The sequence below is a fragment of the Mastigoproctus giganteus genome, chromosome 7 (genome assembly GCF_048544385.1).
Source record: "Mastigoproctus giganteus isolate SK-2022 chromosome 7, ASM4854438v1, whole genome shotgun sequence".
In the NCBI taxonomy this organism is placed as follows: domain Eukaryota; kingdom Metazoa; phylum Arthropoda; class Arachnida; order Uropygi; family Thelyphonidae; genus Mastigoproctus; species Mastigoproctus giganteus.
In genome coordinates this window covers 188,448,300-188,464,332 of record NC_143581.1, presented here as the reverse complement: position 1 = coordinate 188,464,332, position 16,033 = coordinate 188,448,300, and the positions used below count along the sequence as shown (strand labels likewise).

The 16,033-nt window shown below is 37.1% G+C and overlaps 1 protein-coding gene across 1 annotated transcript; it reads left to right on the top strand.

The window, feature by feature from the left end:
• The first annotated feature begins 2,687 nt into the window (after nt 1-2,687).
• LOC150083479 (cytochrome P450 4V2-like) lies at nt 2,688-16,033 on the top strand. The gene is made up of 11 exons (XM_090378510.1): nt 2,688-2,733; nt 10,885-10,997; nt 11,723-11,808; nt 12,061-12,251; nt 12,401-12,470; nt 13,749-13,875; nt 14,772-14,963; nt 15,113-15,286; nt 15,402-15,468; nt 15,573-15,752; nt 15,867-16,033. Exons 1-11 carry the CDS (start codon nt 2,688-2,690, stop codon nt 16,031-16,033), a joined length of 1,413 nt encoding a protein of 470 aa, XP_090234636.1.

The following is a 16,033-nucleotide window of genomic DNA, read 5'->3' as shown; positions in this document are numbered from 1 at the left end:
ACCGGAATTCTTCTGTGAGATAACAAGTCAGATGCAAAGTGGGGAATATAAATAACAAATAATAACAAAATAAAAAGTAATATAAATATATATATAAGATAGAAACCCCACCCCCACAATTGGCGACCCAGCCAGGGATAAATAGAGATAGATTGTTTCATCATAAAAACGCCACCCCCACACTTTCATCTGAATCTGTCCAACGTCTGAGCTCTCTGTACAACAGAATTTTGTCTCTAATAGCAGTTTTTGTCTCCTGATACTAGGAAATCGTAATTGCCTTTTCCAAACCAGGAAAACATCCAAAAATACCAGATAATTTTTGTCCTATAGTTCTGATAAGCTGCTATTGCAAGATTCTGGTAAGAATGGTCAAGCTCAACTTATTTAATATTTAGAAGCTAATGAGCACCTTTTGAAAGAGAAAGAGAGAGTGTGGCTTCCGAAGAAACAGGCCAACATTTGTTCATTTAATCTGATTGGAAACATCTATTCGTGATGGTTTCCACAAACTAGAGCCCTATATGCTCAGTCAGACCCTGACAATGACCATGTGGCTGGTATTTTTAACTATTTAAAATTAATCAACTTGTTTAGTAATAATTAAAATGTACTCTTTTAAAACACGAACCTTTAATACTTATTTTTATATCTAAGCCACACACTTCAAACACTGTGTGAAATACAAAAAGAAATTAATATTTTAAAGTATAGATTTATATTTTCTGAAGGGATTTATCATAAATCAAATGACGGTACTGTATTTTGCTGTTTAACAAATCAAAATTTGTTTATTTGTATAAATCAATTGTAAGTCTTGTTAAGAATAAATTTGTAAGATTTAAATTTTGAAATAATAATAAAAGAAAGGTGCGAGAAACACCAAGGATAATCCAATGATTGGTGGAATAATAAAGTTATCCTTAGGATTATCAATTTTCTTAAATAAACGTGCTCACTATCCGTACAAATGGGGGTGTCGTGTGTTTCGCGTGTAAGCTGACAAATTCCCATTCCCATTAAATGGGATTATTCCATGTCGGATTGCAATGAAGTGTTTTCCTAATCCTCAGCTGCTTTGTTTCAACTTGGCATTATGACCTCGTTTATTATTTTTCCTTTGGGCATTTAAAGGGATCGCAGGAGGATAAAATTGGAGGTATAACACAACGGAATAGTCCAGACATCGTGATGTAAGTCAAGTAAAACAAAGGCCCTGTTTTAAAATTATTAAAACGACACCCGAATCCGTATTAAAGCAGGTGGAAGAACAATCCTACACTCACTTTTATCTTCTTTTTTCTTTTATTATCTATTTATTTTTTAACAAATCTGCATTAGACTTCTTTCACATACGCCCATCTTCGATCTCATCTTCCCGATTTGGTGCAGCTTGCACAGTCTTCTATAGATATACTAATAAGAATAATTTCTTATGGGCCAAGGGGACTCTGATTACCTCTTTCAACTTAATTGCCAGCTGTTAGTTACGGATGGAATAATATGACTCCCGTTACCTTATAGAAAGAGCGAATACGGCGAGGTCAAGAACGTCAAGGGTGGGTGGACTGAATCCAAATAGAAAATGTGATTATTTCATTTGTTCCGTCAAAATCGTAGTAAGTTGGTATTTATCTTTTGAAGAAGACCGTCTTCATTCCTCACGTGACTCATGCGTTTAAATTGATAATGGTTCTTCGAATTTTTTTCCTATGGAGAGCTCAAGTACGAAAGGTATTTGAAAATATGGTACTTAGTACCGTGCATGGGTTGAAGACAAGATTATTGTTGACATTAGACTCGAATTTCTATAGATTGTAATTTTAGGGAAATACGTGTGAGGGAAGGCTGTTCCAGAGAGCAGAAGTAGAAGGGATAAATGAGGAAGAGAAAAAAGAACAGTGAATTGAACAAAATAGAATAGAACAAAACGTTGGAATAACTCCTTGAATTGGAATAATCCAACTCCTTGACATAAATTGACTTCGATAGTCCTTCACGCATGCACACTACTCGGACTTGGCAGAGTGCTGGAAGTCAGGACTGTGTTCCTCAATCTATGACTTTGCATGCGATTTTATAACCCCTTAATGAAGGTTTCCTACAATATTACGGCCCTTTATTCATTATGACTTCTTTCAGTAAAGAAAGTTAGCAAAGAGAACAGTATTTAGGGGATGGTGTTGGGGAACACTGCCTTAAGGGCTTGACTTATGAGTCTGTGATAACCCACACGGCAAGTGAACGCGTTCTACATTTTACCGTCCTAACTCTGAATAATTTCCTTAGAAGACAAGGAAGTTGGTACCGCGATGTCATTAATTTTTCTCTCTACAAAGGTTGATATGTAGCTGCACGTCGAAGTCACTAAATTTCTCTAAGAGGCCATATCTGCTTTTCATTTTCACTTGTTGACACATTTAGCTCTCTGATATCCGACAGTAACCAGGTGGGCAGAGACAGCGAAAGGAAAACTGGTAACGACTTACCTACTGACCCATGTTTACCCACAAAGATAAGATGTTACTAGGTTGAATAATTTAGGGCTTGGGCACTAGCTGCAGAGTTCGCTTAATTATAAAAAAGAATACTTTTTATACTATTTTGGATTTTCCAACGAGATTTAAATGCGACTTATCCCAAATTTCTTGCACGAATTACAATGACATTGTATATTATGGAAAGTGATGACTGTAGCGTACTTCGAGATTGAACCCGTCGTGAATGACCCAGGTAAGCGAAACTATGCTCGTAGTTCGTGATGGTTTCCTCGAGCTATAATGCAGTGACCTATAATTTACGAGGCTTGTTTTAATGGGTAGGTGATCTGGCCATTTGGAAGAATGAAAGAGAAGTGTCAAGAAACAGATTTTTATTGAAGTAGGTGAACCAGATTTTTTACATTTGTATGTGCTGATTCCAAATATTCAATTGCTTTTACAATTTTTAGTACAAAATGAAAAAAAAAACAAAACTATATAAAATTGTTATCTATTTATAATAGTGTCTTAACTAACTCCAAGAGATCTGCAAGTTTTCCCATAAATGTGAAGATGAGCGGACTTGACGGTCTAGATGATCCCATAAAAGCTCAAGTTAAATAAGCAATTGGGGTGGCCACACCATAATTTGAAATACTCCCTCCTGTTGTTCAATTGCTAGAGAGTCCCGGGTCATTGTCTCGTTGTAATATAAGATTTCTTCAACGAAGTCTAAATCCAAAGGATATTGCACTATGTTCAAGAATGTTTTTATAGCCTTTTATTAAAATTCCTTCAATTCTGACGATGTCACCTACTCCAGAAAACCAGAAGCAGCCCCAGATGATGATGGAACCACCACCATGCTTGACTGTAGGCACTAAACAATGTGGCACCATTTTTTCTTCAGTTGATCGTCTCTTACACTGAGTGATCACTGAATTATGACCACACCTATGAAAACTGAATGCGACCCGTTGACCACGCGAGGAACAAGAGTGCGGATTTAATCGACCTAAGTAGCATAGATGAGGTGTCAGTTGTTCAGTAGGTAGTAAAATTCCGAGCGTGATGGGTAAAAGGAAGGATTTATCGGACTTTGATACCCCACCCCACCGGTTCAGCCGTTTGGGAAATCGAGGCACCAGCTCGTCGAGCACCCACAATCTGTCCTTTATAAATAAATAAATAAATTTTCTGTTTATATTCCGTGACGACCAAACGGTCAGAGGAGTTTACAAGATTTTCTAGAAATTTCTTATATAATTCTTAAACATTATTTAAGTTGTTGATTTTTATACATAATGGAAGAACAGTTTAATAAAAATTGGTAAACAATTTGGTCTCATGTTAATGAAAACTTTGAAAATTAAGAAAAATGAAAGGTGATTCAAACTTTTAGGCGGCAGTGTAGGTTAGTAATTCCTTAGCCGTATACAGCACTCCTACTCAGGGGGTCGTGAAGGCAGACCTCATAGTCAGATGACTACTTTCTAATTTCGTATTTGTATCAAATCGTGTTTGAAGGCAAAGGCTGTGGAAGAGGATTAATAAAATTCGACAATCTGGACCAAGCGTTAGATTGATCCTAACATCACCGCAGGCAGAAGTCACTGGGGTTCAAATCTGTGGAACGAGAAGGTCAAGAGGTAGGTCAAATGAACCCAAACAGTTGCAGCAATGTGCGCAGTTCCACCTACCATTAAAATTGTTTTCCATGGAAGTGGTGATCGTTGAGAGAACATGTTCTGATAAATTCTTTAGCATTAGTTTAATTAAAAAAAAGGCAAAGAAATACTCTGTGATCTCTAGAAGCCCCGGAGACTAAAACACTGCCCTAAAAGAAATACACCACGCAATTATGACCTAGTCACGTTTCTGCGAGTGGTGCCCGCCAACAGTCCACTAAACGCTGTCCTATTTTCGGGTACTACAACGAAGTAACTCATTCCCTGTCATTATTCTACTTACTTTCACCTTGACCACTGGCTTGCCATTGGCTGTCAGAAATGATGTCAAAAAACACGAGAATGAAACCCACCGAGAAGTGCAAACAAAGCTCGCACGAGAATCAGTAACGAGATATTTAGACAAGATCGAGGTCCTGCTGATTTCTTCAGCGATGGTCTCCGACGTTCCTTTGTCGTATTTCCCGAGTGTTATTGACGGGTGTACTTTACGGACGCTATGGAGAAGCATCGTCTCTATTATCGGTCTGATGCTGTTCATCTCTCTTTATCGGAAGCAAAGAAAGAAAGCCGAAATCTTAAGGAAACTCCCAGGATCTGGAGTGAGCAATTTCTTGGTGTCGCTAGCAATTTTAAAAGCGGTGATGTTGAATAAAATTATAAAAATGAACGTATGTAAGTACCCTTTTGGTCTCGTGTTGGTGTAGGTGATGGTGCGGTTATATTTGTTCGTTGAATTTATTCTAGGACCATCCATATGTCATGGAACCATATAATTACGTGGATTAAGTTCTTTTGAAAGTGTATGGACATATTGTGGCACAGTAATGTCTACTTTATTCTTATTAATGATTAGATTAATAAATAAATAAACGAATATGATAACATTAATGATAGCATAGAGTTAAAAAAACTTGAGGTTGTATCTAACGCTCCACAAAAGATAAATCCGCTGTTGCCTTGAGTACTAGTCAGGAGTGGCAATACGAAACAGAAAAGAAAACTTGCGCAGCATCAGAGAGAGAGAAAAAAACAGCAACTCTAGGTACTTTAATCTGAGATTTCTGCATACCATCGAAGTTCTTTGCACTTGTCAATATTTAACTTCAATTTTGCCATTCTTAGCCAATATGCGTAGTTTTTCTAGATCTTTTCTTCAGCAGTTTACCCTGATTACTGTCATTAACCACCCTGTTCCTTCGTGTCATCTGCAAACTTACACATTAAGCCTGATACGCATTCATCAGCATCATTAATAAATATTGAAAACAAGAATGGGGCCAGCACTGAATCCTGGGGGACTCCACTAACAAAGTCCAAGAAAACCACTGTCCTTTAATTTCTTCTGTCACTCAGCCTTTTTCCTTAGCAGTGACTTGCCCCTAATGCCCCACTACTCGAATTTGTACAGATGTCGTTCGTGTGGAACTGCGTCAAAAGAGTTATTGAAATTTAACAATGCGTGGAATTTATGAACTTCTTAAGACCAGTGTAGATGCCTTTATGACAGCAAAATCCCCTCCTTTTATCCTTAACGGTAGTTACATCTTTTAAGTAATTAAGGATCTGCAGATTCTTAATGCAAGGGTCGCTGCTGATAATCAGATCAAAAGTAGTGCTTCCTCTTTTTGCCTCTCTGACACGCTGCTGTAGAAAATCCACAAAAGTCTTGCCATCGTATGGGTGACTAACCATAATTCCAGTCAATATCTGGAAGTTAAACTCTCGTTGTAAGACGTTCTGGTTTGCTGGCCCACTCTGTTTGCCTTTTTTGCGCACGTGAAACAGTTGCTGTTGCTATGTATGTGGTGAAACCTATTTGTGGCACGAGCCATCGTGGTGAGGGCATGAAAAATTGAGTGTTTTGGCGATGCTGGATGCTACCAAAGCGACATCGGTGCTCTTACTGTTTCTGGAATGAAACCAACAACAGTGACGTCGTGGAATGCTGTAGCAAAGCTGATGTCCTTGTTTATAGAATGAAAACCGAAAAGCTCATTCCATATGAACAGTTGGGGACGTTGGCTTAGCAATGCAGTGACGCATTAGAAAATCACTCTCATGCTCCTGGAACTATTACAACGACATCCGGACTCAGACGGAAATGCCTGCGGGAATTTCCGGTGTGAATTGCGACTTCTTCGTTTGTATAGCTTGTGGCATGTATTTATTCCAAGATTGGTCATAGTTTATTAGGAATTTCGACATGGTTTATTTGGATTTTAGCAAAGCATTTGACTTGGTTCCCCATGTGTTACTGTTTTTCGTCCAGCAAACAGAAATCGACCTCAGAACACACGCAATTTATGGACAGTATACTCGGCGCAATATAGCCTTAGTCGCTGATGCTCCTGAAAACTCTATTGTAATAACAACTGTAAAAGGTTTGAATGGGTTGAGATTACTGGTAAGATTCTAAGCTGGATTGTTGGGTGGCTGCAAGGAAGAAAACAGTGGGTTGTGATTAATGGATATTCTTCAGGGCGTAAATTCAGGAGTGGGGTTCCTCAAGGATTGGTTCTTGGAAAACTGTTGTTTCGCATTTTCAAAAATGACACCAAACAGGGATAGAAGGTGTGATGTTAAAATTTGCAAATGATGTAAAGATTGGTAGAGGCGTTAATGATCAGTGCCAATCAGCGCTCCTTGACGATGATTTGAACAGGCTTCAAAGATGATCAGAGAAGTAGCTATGTTTTAATGGGGAAAAAATTCAAGGATTTACACTTGGGGAATAGCAACTCCAAAATAAATTATGTAATTGGCGGAGTTGAATTAAAACGGTGGAGGAGGAAAGGGATCTGGGAGTAACGATTCGGGCAGATATGAAGTTTTCTGTGCAGTATAAACAGGCAGCCAGAAAAGCCCATGGTGTACTGTCGATGATTTATTGATATTATGGTAAGGTCATAATCCCACTGTATAAGGCAATTGTAAGACCACATTTGGAACACTGTGTTCAAGTATGGAGACCACATCTGAAAAAAGACAAAAAAAAAAAAAAAAAAAAAAAGATCGGCAAAAGGGGACAGAGGTGACCTGATTGAGCCAGTAGTAACCTCTCGTTTTATTTACAAGTGATAGTAAAGTACACATCATGAGCTCGGCGAATGGTATTGCGTGCCTAAAACTGATGCTGTTATCAATAGGGGCGGTACACAATTTCTTTTTTTTCCATTTAAGACTACATGTCGCTTGTCAGCTGAGTTCATCCAAATTCATTTTCCTTTGCGTGATTCGATAATACCTTTAAGATATTTGTGTCACGCCAAGGTGTTAGTTGCTATTTCTAGGACTTTTGCTTTAATCGAAGAACTCTCGTTCTGTGCCATACCCCTCGAAGTAGGAACCTGTACGTGGTGAGGGGATCTCCCATTGATGCTTCTGGGCTTCCAGATTAGCAGCACTAAGATTCCACGCCCACAGCTTACTTTCCAGACTAGTATCATAGGAATCCGGCGTGTTTGCCGCGCGCTGTGACCTGTGGAAATTCGGAAAGGGAATCCTGGTGGTTGAGGGAGGCCCAAATTCAACACACCACTTAGACAAAAAGGGGATAGTCCTAGATGGCTCGGCTAGGATCAATCACTTATGGGTTCGCCTGCGAGCGTCAATGCTATGCTCCTACCCCATGGTCCGATGGACAGATAGGATTCAGGCTGGCAGCTGTGCGTGTATAGCGTCCCACTCCCGAAGTCATTTATTACTTGCGTGGTAATGGGTGTCCCATTTGGGCATGTGGTGGGTGGGGAGTCCGGACGCTGAACCAATATAAAAGAAAAAACTTTGAATCCTGATAAGTGTTTTTTCCTGGGGGCCCTGACCTAATGCCTGCCTGAAACATTAGATGTTGACACCGATAATGGCACTTCAGCAAAAAGGCAGAAAACAGAATTCATATCATGTCCAACACTCCGATACTTGATAATGCACTCTACAAGTGAGAAACCTTTAAGGAAAATGTCTGTCACTCTTCTTTATCCAGAAGAGGTTGAAAGGATTGGCAGGCTCTCCTAAAACAGCGAAATGGCTTCGCTCAGGCGACATCCTTGTAGAGACCACAAGTGACAAAACATTCAGACAAACACAGTTACACCTCACAAGACATTGAATTCATCCCGTGGTCATCGCAGAAGGGACCTCATGGAAGTGTCTGAAGAGGAAATCTGTTCTGAATTAAAGCTCCAAGGAATATTCATTTGAAATTTGTGCTCACCAGAAACATCATCCTACGAGAAACGTCACAAAAGACTCTCCCATGATATTTAATAATTACATATACACAATTAATTCATAAATAGTCTAATAGGGCAAAAGCGGAGATGACACATGTATCGGTGCAGATAGTTCATAAGTGCTGTATCTAGAGGATAAAAAAATCGTTAACTGTCATCCCTAATATTTTGGCAGTGTAGTATAGTATTTGGACGTTGAAGTTCATCTGTTGTTTCTATGTTTCGATTCATTCGTAAGTAGTTTCCTTTCCTTCGCACAAATAGCTAGTCACTGTTTGCACAGCATCTCTCAGTGTGAAATACACGGTAACACTTTCTTTATTTGACAGTTCTTTATTTTTTGGCCTTCGAGGTATAGCTAAAATAATCCGTCATTGTCAACATGTGCGTTGGGCCAGGAGCATTAAAGTGTTTTCTGTTTGACTAAGAGGTAAGCCGACTGTGGCTAAAATATTGTGCTTTGAATAAAGTTTCTCACTAGATGAACTTCACGCTTGTCAGATTGTATTGATTAGTGCGCTGTGGGCAAATTCGGCAAAGCTTCCTGCTCACAGAACCATTGTTGGTAGAGCCGAGATGCCATTTGGATTACTAAGAAAAAAGAAAAGCAAAAAAAGAACAAACGTCATTCTTCATTCTGTTTTATTAAACATCGGAGTTCGCTTTATTAATTATGTATACGATGGAAATTTTCTGTTAACTCAACGGTTGTTCTTGGTATTGAATAGTAGCAATTTTTCAAGTGTATTTGAAAGGAAAATCATTCTGTAACGTGAACAGAACAACAGTCATTAACGGGAGCACTTTATGATAATCTCCAGAGAGGTTAATGAACCTGTAGCGCTCTTAGTCACGTGGTTAGGCAGTGGGAAGAGAATAATTGAGGAATTAATGAAAGATTTACAACTCCGAAGGCTAATTTTTCTAGTGGCCAATCGCCAGATAGTCTGGACCCTTCCCCCTAGAGGAAATACTGCTGGATTTTCATCCCAAAAACGAACTTATAGTGATATACGTGGTGTTTAGATGATCTATGGGGGACTTTGATGCTCAACCAAGCCAGGGATCTGCAAATGACCCATCACCATCGACTGGTCGGTTGCGATGCATTGAGACCTTGTAAAACACTTATTGAGTACAGTGTAGAAGTATTTAACTCCAGAAGTATGTTTATAGACTTAGTCTCTTAGTTTTGAGAGTTGCGTTCTTTTTCAAATTAAAAGGATCCGTTCAGAATAATGTTTCAATGGTAAGAGATTTGTTGGAAAGATCGGATTGATATAGATTGCACATTATAAACAGAAGGACATAATTTTGATTCTTTATCACAGAATTTGACGTAGAACAGCTGTTACAATGTTGTGGAGTAGTTGGTGAGAAAAAGATCGAGTGATTAGGATTCTCTGGTAGAAAACAGTTCGCAAAGGTCATTAGTGTTAAAGTCTGCGAGATCGGTCGATAAGACTGGAAGATGGATACCAGAACTGTGAGCATTGAAATCACCAAGTGAAATGACTTTGCTGATAATGTAGTCAGAGTACAGAGAGTAATTCGTCCAAGGAGAAATTCGTCAAGTTCCTCGTGATTTGCAGGGTCACGAGATGGTGATAATTATATGAATTTCACGTGGAACATCGGAGGTTGTAGGAGAGCTCCTTCAGGGATGAAACATCAGTTGCATCTAATTATTATAATGGATAGGAGACCGCGTGTGTCAGTCTAATTATTGGCCTTCAGATGCAGTGAACATTTTGAATGTTATGATTAAGAAGGGACTTCGTTCCAAAGGGATGAATTTCTTCAGCCAACCAGTGTCCGTTAAAATATTAAAAAAATAAATTTTTCCTTTAAGAGGTTAAATAACGAGCGTGTTAATTTATTATGTTTTTATATGAACACGAATTGTACATAAATATTGACCTTTATCTATTCTTGAGCTTGTACAGCCGCAGCTTTTATTAATATTCGTTTTAAAGTTGGAAGCTAAACTATGCTCTTGATAATTAAATCAAGATCTTGATAATTAAATCAATCATCCCTTAACTTCATCAAATGATGGCTTTGAACTGAGGAGTTCTCAATAAATCCGTTCTCGATAAAAGGACTAGAGAAATGATTTTTGATATTAAAGATTTCCGATAACGACGTTAGATGGCACCACCTGCGTCATTTCTACTTCAACCACTCAGCTTAACTGAAGATGTAGAAGCATCACTTGCAAAGTTTGAGCTTAATTTCATTGCTTCACTTTACGTTTACTTTTTCGTCCCCTATATATTCATAATTGCTAAGCTGAACTAAGAATGGTGTTTCTGGAAAAGAAAAATTAATTTTTATTAATCTGTATTCTACTATATTTAATCTTGAATATATTAATAATAAATAGTTTTTAATATTCATTAATTCATTGATATTTAATTATAAACTTAAATGCCTTAATTTTTATATACTTTTGATTATTTTTTTTCTTTCCCCCGCAAGTGTCTTTCCAAGTGTTTTGTGGAACTGTTCATATGTACTATAAAGAGAAAATACTGGGGGTTTGGTTTGGATTGCGTCCAGTGGTCGTTTTTTTTCAACCAGAAACTGTAGAGGTAAGAAAATTAAAGATGGGTTAATCCATGCTAAATATATTTATGTCCCCACAAGAGACCTTATTATAGTTAAACATTCAAAATTTTATATGTTTTTGATTTTTTAAATCTAGAATATTGTGTTATTATTCTTTGTTGACAAATTTTGTACTAAAAGTAATAATTTCATTAAAAATAATATTAACAGTTAATTATAGAAGTAATAATAATAATTATTATTAACTAATTATTTATTAATCTTGAAAAATATACTTTTATGCTAGTAAAATATCTCTGCATAATAAGAAATAATCGTACATTTTAAAATAATTTGTTTTTTATATGTTATAAAACACGATAAATATAACATATTTAAATGTAAAAACTGCTATATAATAAAATATTAATTTTATTATACGGAGAGGCAAGAAAAAGGGGAAAGATGCTGTTGAAAAAAAAAAAAAAACAGAAAAAAAAAATAGATTGTACCAAATGTACGAAGGGAAAATTGTTCACTGCTGCCATCTATTGTCAAATAACATAACAAACTAATTTCTTTTATAAATAAAATTATACAGACTATAAATCGCTTGGACTTTTGGGAAACAAAGTTGTAAATACCATAAGCAGTTCCGTATTTTACTCTAATATGAGACTTATTTTTCTTTATTTGTGCATACTTTATTGGAAATTAATCGGGAAATATTAAATTTTTAATTTCAGTTATTATTATTTTAAAATTTCAGGTTTTGCTGAGTAGTAACACCATATTGGATAAATCTTTCATGTACGATTTTTTGAAACCTTGGTTTAAGGAAGGTTTAATTACCAGGTAAGAACATTTCCCCTCATATATGACGTGAGTCCTGTAAATGTAAATTTAACGTGTACCATAAAAATTAATATTCATTTCAGTGATTATAAATAATCAAAGTTAGTTAAACTCGTATTAATTCATTATTTATTGATTTTTGATAATTTAACGATATTTACAGCTTTCAATTGGCAATAAATAATGTCATTTTATAGCTAAAATAAATAATATCATAATTTTCACTCTAAACTGTTCCAAAATCATTTTTAGTTCGGGATCCAAGTGGAAAGTGAGAAGGAAACTTCTGACTCCTTCCTTCCATTTCCGAATCCTTGACGATTTTCAACCAGTGCACGACGAACACTCTCGTGTCCTTGTAGATGTCCTCAAGGAGAAAGTAGAGCGTGGACCTTTCGATATTACTCTTCCAATCACTCTGTGTACTCTCGATATCTTGTGTGGTAAGTGATTCCTTTAAATTAAGAACTTTTGCGTGTTAAAGCGAAGTTAGCACTTCCTTATGTTCAGGGCATAGTCTCCAACGCCTTCTGGTGGTAGATTTGTCCAGAGATGAAATTTGCTTTATTCAGGATTTGTATTTTCATTTCAGAGACTGCCATGGGAAAGTCCATAGGGGCTTTGAGGAATGCGGATGCAGAATATGTAAAGGCCTTGCACGTGTAAGTATCAAGAGATATATAGACGTTTTTGGATATAATTTCTGGGTAGGAAATTTGCAGTTGGTTTTGCTATGAATGCTGTAGGCGCCTGGTTAGGTAGCTAACCACAAGAAATTGTTGGCAGGAATTAAACCTTGGAGTATCTTTGAGAAAAGTGTTAGCGTCGCAGGAGACTGTTGAAAAATAAAAATATTCTCGCAGTCAAATTGCTACATTTTATTCCAAGTTACATTGAACATCATTAGATCCAAGAACTGGCGAAATCTTTCTCAAAAAAACAGAATTGGTTCCGGTTACAAAAGAATAACGATGGAACATTGTAAGAGACATAATAAACTATAATTGTCGTAGATAAACTGGAATTTTATTGAGTCCCTTAGAATCATTGAAGCTTTGCTCAATCGATGCCCCATTTTACCAACGCAAGGGAGGCCTTGCGTGATTTAGGGCAAACACCTACACATACTATGAAAGAAGTGACTACTTCATCACGAAAGCATCGACCCTGTCGAAACTTCCAAAATGTTCCCATTTCTGTCAGGACCTGCTGCAAAATCGAAAAAAACGAGAATGGATGTGAGCGATTGGAAGCAATTCTACCCATCATATCGGCTGATTAGTCCTAATATGGGAGATGTCTTTCGTCTATACAAAAAAATGGGATGTCCAGTAGATTGGTATGTTATGTAGGCTGAAAATCCCAGAATAATTCATGGGAAGAAACATTACTTTGTTGTCTGAGATCGACTAATTACAATGCCGATTGAAGAGGCCTTTAGAGATCGGAGGAGTCGAACTCAAAACGAGTGAAAAGCGGCGATTCACCTGCACCTCTGGTGAGGAAATATTGAAACCAGGTGCATTTAATATGAAGGGTGAGGTCAGGAGATGATGGCGATTGGGAAAAACTCCAAAGACACATTTTCTTGCCATCCATGTAGCAGATCAACCATTTTATACCCACATTGTCGTGGAGCAAATTCTCGATAGACACATTGGTCAACGTTCCTCGACAGCTGCTTAAATAAGTCAACGTCCATCCCAGATTTCATTTTAAGTTTCCAAACCTTATGGGAAGGCTTATCCAATGTCTATTACAATCAGGACTTTGAGTACTCTTTCATTTATCGAATAATACGGATGATCTTACGTTTAAAAGATTCGCCTTTATAAATCTTCTAAGATTAGCCTATTTGTTATGTAACTCTGTACTTTTATTTAATGTAAGATAATGTCTGAGAAGGTTTTCTGTTCGATTAATTATTGTTTCCCTTCCAGCGTATCTGAAAACTTTTCAAAGCGAGTCATGAAACCCTGGCTGTGGCCCGACTTTATTTACTACAACACTCCAACTGGGAGACATTACATGAAATGCATGATGATCATGAGGGACTTTTCCATGAAGGTTAGTAAATTTCCCTTGCCCCCTAACATCATTAGTTTAAATAATAACGTTATTAGCATATTTATAAAAACTCTACGTTATAATCATATGCAATAACAAATTTTCTGAGCACATTCTGTCGATGAAATTTAATTAGCAAGCAAGCTGAGCAGTGGTATACTTAGCCAGCGGCTTATCTCGGTCAGTACTGATTAATTCTGTGGCCCGTGTGATTAAAGGTGCCCTTGCAGGCAAGAACAACACGCGCTACTCATCCATCACAGCAAGCAGAATATGTAACGTAACTTAATCAGCTATTTCAATCAAGATAACACGCTTCTATTGCGCCCTTTAGAATGGACGAATTTATTACATGGTGTCAAGAGTATTTATCACCTTTTGTCAAATTCCATTACAGTCATTAGAGGCAGACATGATTATCGATCTTTGGAATCCTCTGTTAATTGTGTAAGCAAACAGAAGCGTTATTGTGATATCAAGCTTGGTTGTTGCGTAGTATTTTACAACCAATTAGTTCTATTCTGAAAGTTTTTGCGTTTTATTTCCAGCTGAAACTTCCTGAGAATTTGATTAATCAAATTATTGTTAAATCAAGAACAAAATGAAGGGAAATTAAGCTCTAAAATTCGAATATTCATTGCACTCACGAAAAAAAGGAGTATTGGAGCTGAAATTTGATACCATATGATATCTGCCGTACAGCCTGATCTTGCACCTTCTACTTTTCACATATTTGAAAAATCTTGATCAAAATCGCTACTTTTTTTTTGATCAAAACGTAAAAACCGGTCCTAAAAACACACACAATTCACAGACACAATAGATAATTCATTTATCTGCCCAACCTGCTTCGGAAAGAGTTTGTATTTCTCATTAGCAATTGCTCTTTCTTTCAGGTAATCAAAGAGCGCAAACAGGAGCTGCTTAATCAAATTGGACAAGATACGATCAGCGAGCAGGAAGAACTTGGCTCGAGAGCAAAACGAGAAAGACGTGCCTTCCTCGATTTGTTACTACATCATCACATTTATTCCAGTGACTTGTCAGTGGAAGACATTAGGGAAGAAGTGGACACGTTCATGTTTGCGGTGAGTTCTTTCTTTTGATAATTAAAATAAAGAATATAAAATTATCCTCTTGCGTATAAGGATTATTATACGCTATAATATTTAGTATATAATGACTGTCAAAGTGTTTTAATCTTTTCCATTTCGTATTCGTTCGGGGCCACCTTTAGGGCCACGACACCACAGCTATGGGGATTAGTTGGACTTTGTACAACATCGGTCTTTATCCGGAAGTCCAGAACAAGATTCAAGAAGAATTAGACTCAATCTTTGGCAGTGACAGAGACCGAATTGTTTCTGTAGACGATCTCAGAGAGATGAGGTACTTGGAATGCTGTATTAAGGTAAGTGAATTAAGAGTAATATTGTTTTGAGAAGTTAAATACTGAGGAGAAATCAATTTGCAGTTTCTCCATCTTTAATGTCCTTCATTAAAATTTGTTTTTAATGAATAAATAGGAAAGTCAACGTTTATTTCCATCCCTGCCAGTTATCGGACGTTATCTGAAAGAAGATATCACCGTTTGTGAGTATCCTTCTGAAGAATTACTGATTTTAATTGTAATATTTAACCTGTGAAATGTTGGGACAAACCAGATACTTTTGTAACATTATTCTTGATGTTTTCAGGTGGATACGCGATCCCTAAAGGAACCACCTGCATGATCTCACCTTACATGCTCCACCGTGACCCGAAGGTATTCCCAAATCCTGAAATATTTGACCCCGAAAGGTTCCTATTGGAAAACTGCGCAGGAAGACATCCTTACGCATATATTCCATTCTCTGCTGGTCCAAGAAACTGCATTGGTACGAAGGTTCATTTGAAATGAGCGTTTTCTTTTAAATTTAAATTAATTTAGAATTAACGCTAAAACGAAAGATATACAAAATCCAACTAACTACTTCGTTGTATTTTTTCAGGGCAAAGGTTTGCTATGATGGAGCAGAAAACAGTCATAGCTAACGTCCTGCGAAACTTTCATCTTCAGTCAGTAGAGCAAAGAGATCAACTCCTTTTAACTGCAGAAATGGTCTTAAGAAGTGCTAATGGCTTGCATATTCAGTTAACCGAAAGGATCGCTTCTTGA